At 23.1% G+C, this 12,667-nt stretch overlaps 1 protein-coding gene across 1 annotated transcript; it reads right to left on the bottom strand.

The window, feature by feature from the left end:
- Window positions 1-2,383: 2,383 nt before the first annotated feature.
- Window positions 2,384-12,538, bottom strand: LOC122498898 (proteasome subunit alpha type-1). Its single transcript, XM_043606897.1, has 5 exons — window positions 12,381-12,538; window positions 5,603-5,853; window positions 5,256-5,415; window positions 3,033-3,242; window positions 2,384-2,665 (listed from the first exon to the last, which is right to left on the bottom strand). Exons 1-5 carry the CDS (start codon window positions 12,381-12,383, stop codon window positions 2,453-2,455), a joined length of 837 nt encoding a protein of 278 aa, XP_043462832.1. The 5' UTR covers window positions 12,384-12,538; the 3' UTR covers window positions 2,384-2,452.
- Between the last annotated feature and the right edge of the window lie 129 nt (window positions 12,539-12,667).

Genomic DNA, 12,667 nt, shown 5'->3' with positions numbered 1-12,667 from the left:
TTCAATTCTTTTTAAACATTTTATTTTATTTTTGTTTTATTTAAGCAGTAAACGGGCTTACAAAATTTTAATAAAATTTTTCGCAATAATTCAATTATTCTCAGAAATAATAGAGTTCTTCACAGGAATTCAATTATTTTTTAAAATTTTAATAAAATTGTTCGAAAGAAATCAATTATTATAAATGTAATTTTAATAAAATTTTTTTGTAATAATTCAATTATTCTCTTAGATTTTAATAAAATTCTGCCCAAGAATTCAATTATTTACATAAATAAATTAATTATGTTGATAAATAACAAAATTAGGTTCCCGAAAATTCAATTATTTTGAGGCATTTTAATAAAATTCTTTGCAAAATTCAATTATTTTCATAAATAGCAATATTCATTACAAGAATTCAATTACTTTTAAAAGTAATAAATTTCTTTTGGAAAATTCAATTATTTAAAAAAAATTATAATAAAATCGTTCGCAAGAATTCAATTATTTTCATAAATAATAACAATTTTCGAAAGAATTCAATTATTTTCAAACAAATTTAATAAAATACCACACAGACATTCAATTATTTTCCTAAATTTTGATAGAATTCTTTGTAAAATTTAATTATTTTTAAAAGCTTTTCGCAATTCAATGATTTTCAATATCTACTATTTTCATAAAATTTCTAAACAAAATTCAATTATTTAAAAATTTTTTTATAAAAATCTTCGTAAGAATTCAATTCTTTTCATGAATAATAAAAATGTCTCAGGAATTCAATTATTTAAATTAGAATTTGCATAAAATTAGTCGAAAGAAATCAATTATTTAGAAATTTTTATAAAATTCTTCGCAAGAATTAAATTATTTTTATAAAAAAGACAGGAAAATAAAATATAGAATGGAATTTTTGTCAGTTTTGTGAAGTGTCTAAAACGAGTTTTCTTGGTCGGACAGGGCTCGGATCGTCTTTAAGACTTAAAAAGAAGTCGCTTTAGTCGCATAAATTTACAACAAAAGTCACGAAAAGTCGCATGAAATCTTAGAAAAAAACGACAAAAAGAAAACACAAAATTGTAAAAAAAAACACATTTCTCGACAACAGATACATTAATATCAAACAATCCGGAATAAAATTTAAAAAATATAATAAAATTCATGGGTCAAACCATTTTATTTCGCTTAATGTATTTTTGACCTTTATAAAAAATTTCAATACTCAGGGAAAATATTCTTACATGTTCTGGGATGACGAAATGAACAATGATTTGTAAAAAATAATTACATTTCGTATAAAAAAAGATGTTATAAATTGAGAGTACATGAAAAAAGGTTACATTGACAGACATTACAAAATATTTAAAAAAGGAGTAATCACTTTAAGAAATATAAAAAAAGCTATTGATATTTATTTTTAAAGACTGAATTTGTGTTTTGAACTTGATAAAAGTATCAAATAATTTATAATAAACTGTAAAATATGTTATTTAAGTTTCTGTATGAAATGTCAAATATCGATCATATTTAACAATTTTTTTTTGCAAAGTAATTTAATTTTAGTAAATCAGAATTATTTAAATAATAAGTATTTTAAATACACTTTAATATTATTTAAATACTTTTTTGATTATCAACTGAGAAATATATAAAAATTTACGTTAAATATTAACCATTCTTCATTTTCTCGGGATTTTGAATGTTTGTAACTTCGTTGGAGAAAAACCGATTTATGTCAAATTTTTGGAGCATGTAGATTGAAGCAATATCTTCCTACTCCTAAAATTTCGTGATGGGTTTTGCACTAGTCTTAAAAAGAAATTGATTTAAAAAAACCGTTTTATTTTGAATTTGACTTTTATCGCAAGTAGCAAACCAACTTCAAGTTAGTTATAATACTTGTCTGTAACCTTCAAAGTAAACAATTTTTTTTTTTTTTAATTCCTATGGAAAAATAATAATTAAATATTTTTTTAAAAAATAATTTATTGATGTTTTCGAAAAATTTGAAAGAAATTTGTAAATAAATGTAACAGAACATTTTTTTGACTCAAACTTTTTCCTTTAAATTTAAAAAAAATTTTTAATTTCAGTCGCATTTTACTAAAAAAAATTTGAAAAAGTCGATTAGTCGCATTTTTTCACAAAAAAGTCGAAAAAAGTCATATTTCCTTAGAAAAGTCGATAAAGTCGCACAATCCGAGCCCTGTGGTCGTCAAGTTTAATTTTGCGATAGCTACTTTTTCGCTACTTTTTTTTAGTTTGAAAGCTACTTATTGCTACTTTTTTAAAATTAATTATCGAGTGCGAAGTCTGAAATAGAGAAATTCAAATAATTAAATTAAATAACAAGAAAAAAATAGGGTTATCTTTTTAAGAAGAGAAAATCTGTGAAAAAACGTAGACATTATTATTATTATTATTATTATTAAATGAAAAAAGTGACAAATTTTTAAAAATATAAAACCGCTTATTCGGTATCCATAGCGACCGAAACACGTGGATCCTGTGGGCCTTGATCGGCAGGTGGATCTTGAGGTGGTTTACTATCGTCCGCAACCTCTGGCTCGGTTGGTCTTCCTCTATTCTCGTCGCCTTCAATTTCAGAAAGATAAACCGACGTCGCCGCCTCATCGAGAATCGTGAATTCTGTGTCTTTACCGACAATTGCAATCGAAACATTCTGAAATTTTAATTAAAAAACAATTAATTAATAAAATAAAATTAATAAATTAATTTAGAAAAAAACTTTTTGACTTTTTAAAGTAAAAATTAAGTTTTTGGAATAGAAATATAAAAAGCAAAAGTATAAAAAGAGAAACTCAAAGAATATAAAAAGACACTTTTAAAATAAAAATGTATAAAAAGAGATTTTCGTGACGCAAATAGAAAATCAAAGAATATAAAAATACATTTTTGAAATAAAAATATAAAAGAAAATTTTTTCAAATAAAAATACAAAAAGCAGTTCAACAAAAAGATACTTTTATTATCTTTTATAATAAAAATTATAAAAAGAAAATTTATAGAAAGAGATAAAAATAAAATACCTTAACGGATAAATCAACTTCATTAGGCAGTGTATCGCGCAATGCTCGCAATCCATGCTTCACGAGTTCATCGCGATCGCTGCTTAAAAATTCGTTGAGATGCTTTTCCAAATATGTGCGAGCACTTTGAGAACGTGCACCAACAGCCATTGCTTTACAATCAAAATAATTTGCCGACGGACACGTTTGATAAATATGTGGACCTTGATCCTAAAAAAGTGGGCAATATTTACAAAAATTAGTAAATCGATTGCAATTTACAATCATTTTATTCTTTTTTATTTTCAACAATTTTATTTTAATTAATTTAACTTTAATAAAATTTATCGAAAAAATTCTTAAAAATTCAATTATTTCCAAAAATTTTAGTAAAATTCTTTACAAGAATTTAAAAACATATTTTCATAAATAACACTCGAAATTCTTCTGAAATACAGTTTTAATCAAGTTTCCAGATTTTTAAAAATAATTTAATTCTTTTGAAAAACTTTATTAAAATATAGTAGATATTAAAAATGATTCAATTGAAGAGAACTTTTGAAAATAATTAAATTTTGCCCAGAATTTTATTCAAATATTTGAAAATAATTGAATTTCGGAGAAGAATTTTGTTAAAATTTTTGAAAATAATTGAAATTTTGTGAAAAGATGTATTAAAATTTTTGAAAATAATTATTTTGAGGAATTAAATTAAAATTATATTAAAAATTATTGAAAGAATAAAATACGTTTGGAGAATTTCATTAAAATATTTAAAAATAATTGAATTTCGGAGAAGAATTTTATTATTTATAAATATAATTGAAATTTTGACGAGAATTGTATTCAAGTTTCGAAAAAATAATTGAATTCCTCTAAAAAAATTTATTATTTATTGAAAATAATTTAATTCCTTCAGAGATGTTTATTATTTATGAAAATAATTGAATTCTTTAGCAGTTTTCTTAAAATTTTTGAATATAATTGAAATTCTGTGAAAAAATGTATTCAATTTTCCCGAAAATAATTATTTCGAGGAATTTAATTTAAATTACATTAAAAAATTATGGAAAATAATAAAAATCGTGAGGAGAATTTTGTTAAAATTTTTTTTAAATAATTGAATTTCTTAGAAAAATCGTATTAAGAATTAAAAAAATTTTTTTTTTCAGAAATTTAATTGTTTATGAAATTAACTGAATTCTTCCAAAGAATTACATTAAAATTTGTTAAAATAATTGAATTCCTGGGAAGAAATTTATTATTTATTAAAATAATAATTTAATTTCTCGGAAGAATTTTTTTTATTTATTATAATAATTGGATTCTTGTGAAGAATTTTATTGAAATTGTATTGAAAATAATTGAAATCCTGCGGAGGATTTGTATTAAAAATTTTTAAAAATAATTGAATTTTTTGGAAGAATGTTATTAAAATTTCAGAAAATAATTGAATGCTTTCAAAAACTTGTACAATTAAAAATTTTCAAAATTAATTGATTCCTTTCCTGAAGTTTTATTAAAATTGCGTGAAAATAATTGAATTTCTTGCAAAGAATTCTACTATTTATAAAAATAATTCAATTCTTTCGAAAATTGTTATTATTTATGAAAATAATTCAATTCTATTAAATAGAAATTGTATTAAGAATTTTTTAAAATAATTCAATTTCTCTACCGAAATTTTATTATTTATGAAAATAAGTAATTGATTTTTTGCGAATAATTTTATTAAAATTTGTAAAAAAAAATATTTTAATTCCTGAGAAGAATATTATTATTTATGAAAATAATTGAATTCTTTCAAAAAATCACAATAGAAATTTGTTTACATCATTGACTTGCTGGGAAGAATTTTATTATTTATGGCAATAATTTTATTATTGCAAAGAATTTATGAAAAATTTGTATATATATATTGAATTTTTGTGAAATTTTTTAAATTTGTGAAAATAATTAAATTATTAGCGTAGAATTTTAATAAATTTTTTTTAAATAATCGAATTCTTTTGGAAAATTTTATTAGAATACTAGATATTGAAAATCATTGAAATGAGTATAATTTTTGAAAATAATTAAAATTTTATCAAGAATTTTATTAAAATTCAAATTTATTTATGAAAATAATTTAATTTTCGTAAAAAGTTGTTGCTATTTATAAAGATAATTGAAATTTTGACAATTGAGAATTTCTAAAAATTTCGGAACATAATTGAATTTTTGAGAAAAAGAAAATAAACTTACATCGTATCCGGCAACAAGGAGACCAACACCGTAAGGTCTTCTGTCATAACGTTGAGTGCACGTTTGCATTTTATTTCCAAGAGCTGTAATTAAACGACTCACGGGCAATAAATCGTCGTGTGAATATTTGTAATTCAAACATTCCGTCCTCATATATCGGCTGCAATAATTACCAAAATTTTTAATCGTTTTCAAATTAAATTAATTAATATACTAACAACAACAAATTATAATTTTGATACTAAAATTACCATCGTATTTGTCGACGTAAAAAAAAATCTTTTGTTTTTTAAGACTAAGAAGCAAATAAATTATAAATACAAAAGAAAATGAATAAATTAACGAACCTTAACATTCTAGCGTCGGCAGTTAGTCCAGCAATTGTTATTCCCATGTGTTTGTCAATGGGAATTATTTTCTTTTGATGGGCCGAGAGTTCGGACGATGCTCTCTTAAGAGCAATAAGTACCGCGTGTGTTTTATTTTTTAAGCCAACAGTCGCTGAACCTAATTTTACAGCTTCCATTGCATATTCAACCTGGTGCAATCGCCCCTGTGGACTCCATACCGTTACATCACTGTCGTACTGATTGCGGAACTGTGAACAATAATTTTTCAGTAAACAAAGAAAGTCAATTCGAAAATTTAATTTTGTTTTTTCCTGATTTCCAGATAAAATTTTCTAAAATTTTAAATTCAAATCTTTTTGGAATTCAATAACTTGTAGGTAAGGATATCTATCTATATTAATAAAATCAGACTTCTGTCTGTACAATGCTCCAAGCTTGAAAATTTTTATATATTTTTTCGTTTTGAGACATGAGAATTCGAAAAATGTAAAAAAAAAATTTCTGTCTGTCTGTCTGTATGCAAAACTTTGTTCGCGCATCACTTCAAAACGGTTTGACCGATTAAAGTTAAACTTGGTAGTCTATTAGGTATTAACGTAACTTAAAATCATAGCCTTATCCGATTAAAAAATATTAACTTGAACGAAAGTTACAACATTTTTTCAAAAAATTCGAAAAATCAAAAAATGAAAAATTTTAATTTTTTATAAAATGGATGCAAAACTATCCTTAGCTCACTTTTTTAGATAAATACATCTCATTTCTATACTAAAATTTCAAAAAAAGACGTATTTTGAAATTTTTTTCGTTTTTTCTGATCAAATTTTTTCTACAAAAATGATGATTCTTGATTTTTAAACAAGCTTTTTATGGAAAGTTATTAAACTTCTTTTATTTAAAGACCAGTATTTAAAGCAAGAAATTTGCCTCATTGGACCAAAAAAATTGTTTCAATATTCAGTTTTTAAAATCAAGAAAGTTATGCAGAAGTTAACAAAAAAATGTTCATATGAATTAAATGTATCACTGCTACTCAAAGGGTTAAATATTAATTAATTCTTGCATTAAGTTGGTATTGATATTTTCTAATTAATTAATTAATTTGTTTTCTTGGTAATTTTAATTTCAATTTTATCATAAAAATAGAAAAAAATAGGAATTTTAAATCTAAAATTTAAAAGTTTAAATATTTTTACCCATAAAAATTGAAAATATTAATATCTAATTTTTTTGATTTTACCTACTTATTACTTTTAAATAAGATATTTTTTGTTTTTACAAATTATGATCCAAGATAATTTAGTAATACTGAAATGAAAATGTTTCATATCTTTTATCAAATTTAATTAACAAGAATTTCTTTAGTTTTACTAAGCTATCTTGGAAAATAATCCCGAGTAGAAATTTTGCCAGGGGCCTGGCCGGGTCCAGACCTGGGTGAAACAAGGAACCCGGCCGGCGCCATGGCACAAAGCCTGATTTGACGAGCTGCCAGGTCGGGTTCCCGGTTTCATGCGGGGTCAGGGCCCTGTTAGGGCAATTTCTGCACGGGATTTAAAAACTTGCCAAAAACAACTAATAGTGGTTACCTCCACGTGGTGCTTCTCGGAAAAAAGCTAATAAATGGTTTTTTATAAGCTCCAAGTGTGAAATTCCAAGACTGCAAAACGGGCCTGTCAACACTGAAAAAATTACATTCTAATTTTAAGAAAAACTTCTTAAATATGCGCCAAGAATATTCCCCACTTAAATTAAGTGGGAAATATTCTTACAATACTAATTTTCTTCTTATTGTAAGAATATTTCCCACATAATCTAAGTGGGGGAATATTCTTGGCGCATAATTAAGAAGATTTTCTTAAAATTAGAATGTAATTTTTTCAGTGAATGTCTGCAGAAAACTGGCAAAAATTACTGGGCCTATATACTAGCATACAAAACGTCTCATTGCTGGTAACGGGACTTAGCACGGACCAATAGTGGTACATTATTGTCAGATTATTAGGATAAACTTTTCTATCTATGATGGCAAGTTGTAATTGAAAGTATTGGATAAAACTGAATTCTGGGATTTTTGGGAAATCCGTGACAAAAAAATAAAAATCACTACTTTCCTCGCCTTGAATCCTCTTGCAATTTTTTTAATATGGCTTCTGATTATTAAGAGAAAAAAATGCTTGCGAGGCGAGGAAACAATAATTTAGTTGAATTTCCAGGAATTTCGGGAAATCCGTGACCCTTTCGTAATTTTTTTAAAGGGCTGTTAATATTAAAATAAGAAATTAGCTAAAGTAAAAATTTTCGTCGAATAAATGTTGGTAATTTCAGTTTCAGAATATTGGGACGTTGCTCGGCTCAGTAATGGCACATTAATAGCAAAAATTTTGTATCTGCTATGATGGCAAAATTCAATTGCCAATATTGGGACGAACCTCGCCATAATAATATCACAATATCGATAAATAGTGTAGCTTATAAAACCATTAAGCTTTCTTGACTTCACGTCAGAGTAGCAAAGTGAAATAAAAGACGTATAAATATGATAAATTAATTAGTTAATTAATAAAAAATGTAATAATTTATATTAGTTTTTGTATTTTGCCAGTACTGGGCCGTTATTAAGCCATGATGGTTTTCACACTTAGGGCGATTTTAAAAATTCTAAACATTATCTTTTTACTTTCCTTAAAATTTCGTTTTCTTCTTCATTAATTAATATTAATAATCATCAAGAAAATTAGTTTAAATGTAGTTGGTTAAATACTAATCAATACTCAATATGGAAAACTTTAAAAATACTAAGAAACACGTCGAAGACGGGTATCGTAGCTATTAATATATAAGTAGGAATAACAATAACTAATAACCTGTCGAAGACGGGTATCGCAGCTAGTATTATTATAAAACAAAAAGAAATTGATAAATCCGAGTCTTCATGTTTCGATTTCTTCATGTTTTATAATAATTAATGATGATCGAGTGATATTATTTTTGTTATAATTATCATTATTTCATATTATAAAAATATTGTTACTGTAAATTTTTCAAAATTATTTTCATAATTTCAATTCAATTATTAATTTCTATAATTTTAACTAAAATTCTTCTTTAAATCAATTATTCTTAATAATTTTTGAAAAAATTCTTCTTGAGAATTTTCAAATACATTTGTTTACAATTCAATTTTACGTGAAATTTCGATTATTCGGAAATTCTTTAATTAAATATAAATTAGAAAATAAAAACTTCAAATAATTTCAAAAAATAAAATTCAATTAAACTTTTTTAAAAAAATTAATTCTACAAAATTGTTAGTTAAAAGTATAAAAAATTCAGATTTTCAAAAATTTTAATTTAAAACCTTTTCAAAATTCCATTATTTCTAAAAAATTCACGCTATATTGCTTTTAATATTCAATTATTATCTAAAATTTTAACTAAAATTCATTTTTTAATTAATTTTTATTAAAAAATTCTACTAGAATTCAATTATTTAAATACAACAATAAATAATTTATTCAACAATTTGAATGTTTCTTAAAATTGAATTCTCATAAAGAATTTTATCAACAAATCTCTAAGAAAAATTTTATTATTTTTGAACAATAATCAATTTTAGCGAAGAATATTATTACTCTTGAAAATAATTGAATTTCCGCAATAAATTGGAACTTTTCCAAAATTAAATTTTCTTTCATGCTTTTAACTAAAATTCTTCTATATAAAATACATTATTTTTGATAATTTTTGAAAAAGTTCTTTGAGAATTTTCAAATTCATTTGTTAACAATTCAATTTTACAAAACTTCAATTATTCGTAAATTCTTCAATATTAAATATGAATTAGAAAATAAAAACATTAAATAATTTTTTAAAAAAATCCGCAATTAAACTTTCTCCAAAAAATTAATTCTACAGAATTAATAAAAAATTCAGATTTTCAAAAATTTTAATTTGAAAACTTTTCTAAATTCAATTCTTTCTAAAAATTTACGCTTTAATGCTTTCAATATTCAATTATAATATAAAATTTTTATTAAAATCCATTTTTAAATTAATTTTTATTATAAAATTTAACTAGAATTCAATTATTTAAAATTTTATAAAAAATTTATTATTATAAAGTAAAAATTTTATTATTTATGAAAATAATTGAATGATTGCGAATAAATTAAAAAAAAAATTGTAAATAATTGAATTTCTGTGAAATTTTTATTATTTTATGAAAATAATTAAAGGTTTACGTAGAATTTTATTAAATTTTTGTTAAACAATTGAATTTTTTTGGACAATTTTTAGAGGTGTGCAAAAAGCTCGAAAAGCCGAGCCGAGCCGGGCCGCAATTTTTTCGAGTCGAGCCGAGCCGAGCCCGAGCCGGGCTCGATGTATCGGGTACCCGAAATTTTCGAGTACCCGAAACAGTCGGGTACCCGAATTCACTCGAGTACTCGAATATTTCGGGTACTCGAATGAATTCGGGTAACCGAAATTTTCGAGTACTCGATTTAATTCGAGCTTTTAAATTAAAAAAAATTTTTTTTTGAAAAAAAAAAATTTAATTAAAAATTAATGTAGAAAATTTTGGATTTTCTCAAGGGCTCGAATCAAATCGAGTACTCGAAAATTTCGAGTACCCGAAAGTTTCGGGTACCCGAAATTATTCGAGCTTTTTATAAAGCTCGGCTCGGCTCGAAAAATGAAAAGCTCGAAAATACCCGCTCGAGCTTCGGGTTTCGAGCTTTTTGCACACCTCTAACAATTTTATTAAATTAGTAAATTTTAAAAATCATTGATTCAGGAAAATTTTTGAAAATAATTGAAATTTTGTCAAGAATTTTATTAAAATTTTTGAAAATAATTTTCCTCTTTTCATTACTCTAAAGAATATTCTGATTCAGTTTAAAAATTATTACTCAGAAAAAATGTTCAATTACTTCTTTTTTAATCAAATATTTAATCATTATTATTTTTCTATATAAGAATTAAGATTTTCAAAATTTCAAATTCAAATCTTTTTGAAATTAAACTTATAAAAAATTTTCATAAAACATGAAGAAATCGATCACTCCCAGTCTTTGACTCGGAACAATCGATATTTTCATGTTTTATAATAATTAAAAATGACCGACTGATAAAATCATTATTTTACATTATAAGAAAATTGTTACTGTAAAAATTTTAAAATCGTTTTGTTTATAATTCAATTTTACAAAATTTCATCGATTATTCGGAAATTTTTTATCAAATATATATTAGAAAATAAAAACTTCAAATAATTTTAAAACAGTTTCATTAAACTATTTCCAAAAAAATTAAATCTACACAATTTTCAGTTAAAAGTAGGAAAAATTCAAACATTCAAATATTATAATTTGAAACCTTTTCAAAATTCAATTATTTCTAAAAATTTACGCTATAATACTTTCTCTATAAATTTGAATTAGTGACTGACTAAATTTTGCTTTTGAATTAGTAAATTTTACTATTAAATTAATGGAAAAGATTATTTATTAGTAAAATCTGCTAATTCAAAAGCAAAAAGTTAGTCACTAATTCAAATTAGAAAATATTTTTAAATAGGTAATTACAATTTTTTTGGCGAATTTTATTAACATTCTTAAGAATAATTTCATTTTTTCAAAAATTAGATTAAAATTGTATTAAAAAATTTGATTGAATTGAGAAAATTTTTAGAAAATAATTGAAATTTTGCCAAGAATTTGATTAAAATTTTTGAAGATAATTGAATTTTGAAGAAATATGTTATTATTTATAAAGATAATTAAAATTTTGAAGAGAATTTTTTTAAACTGATTTCTTGAGACGAATTTTATTAATATTACTTTTTAAATAATTGAATTCTTTTGTGAAATTTTATTGCATTAGTAGATATTGAAAATAATTGAATTTTGATAAAATATTGAAATTAATTAAATTTCCACGAAGAATTTTATTAAAATTATTTTGAAAAAAAATTGAATTGTTAAAAAGAATTTCATTAAAATTTTTAAAAATGATTTATTTAATTCTTTCAAGAAATTTAATTAAAAATGTATTGACAATAATACTTGAATTCTAATCTAAATAAATTATAGGAAGGCTTTTTAAAATAATTAATGAATTTTTTTGATGAATTTTAATAAAATTTTTAAAAATAATGACTACATTTTTCGAGAAATTCCAATAAATAAATAAAGTTTTGAATTTGAAATTTATGAAAATTGTAAACGCAACTCTTTTAAAATATCCTCCTTCTAATATATTTTTTAAAAAGAATTTCTTTTTAAAACACCAAAATAAATAAATAAATTCCCAAAAGAAATTCAAATTATTATATTAATTTGATATTTATATTTGTTAATTTATATTTTCTAATTGTTATTTACTATTTCCATATTATTATCCTTCTTTCTAATCTTATTATTTTTATAATATTTATTTCGAATTCGTATATATTTATTTTCTCCTCGCAAAACCTTTCAACATAACATTGGACAACATAACCTCAAAATTCACCCCAACATTAAATCTTAAATAGATATATTCAATCTATACAGAAAAAATCGGAATTATTTTAATTAAATTAAATTACTCTTTCAGTCTTTCTTAAAATTATCAATCAAGGGAAAATGTGTAAATAACAGAGATAGAAAATTCTTATTCTGGATGTGTGACAAAACTGAAATGACACTGCAATAATTAATTAACAATGTGGAAAAAATAAATGAAAAATCCTTATAAAAATGAAAATAAAATAAAAAATTCACTTTCTTACCATTGTGAACTAATAGTTTAGATGATTATTAACGTAAAAATTGCAAAGAAATCACTTTTATGTTTAGACAAAAACTGTCAGGCATCGGCGTGATACATCAGAAATTTAACACACTGAATTTGTCTGTTCTTCTTTTTTCTCCCCACTCTAGCCAAAATAACAAAAATTATCTTCAACAGGTCTACCAATCGTCGCTGCTAAAAATATTTTTTTCTTACAACTATTCGCATTTATTTTTTACAATTTTTCACTTTAGTGTTTCTATTATTATTATTTGTTATTATTTT

The sequence above is a fragment of the Leptopilina heterotoma genome, unplaced genomic scaffold (genome assembly GCF_015476425.1).
Source record: "Leptopilina heterotoma isolate Lh14 unplaced genomic scaffold, ASM1547642v1 Lhet_100, whole genome shotgun sequence".
Lineage (NCBI taxonomy): Eukaryota > Metazoa > Arthropoda > Insecta > Hymenoptera > Figitidae > Leptopilina > Leptopilina heterotoma.
Note: the sequence above shows the minus strand (reverse complement) of the source record. Positions and strands in the feature narration are given on the sequence as shown.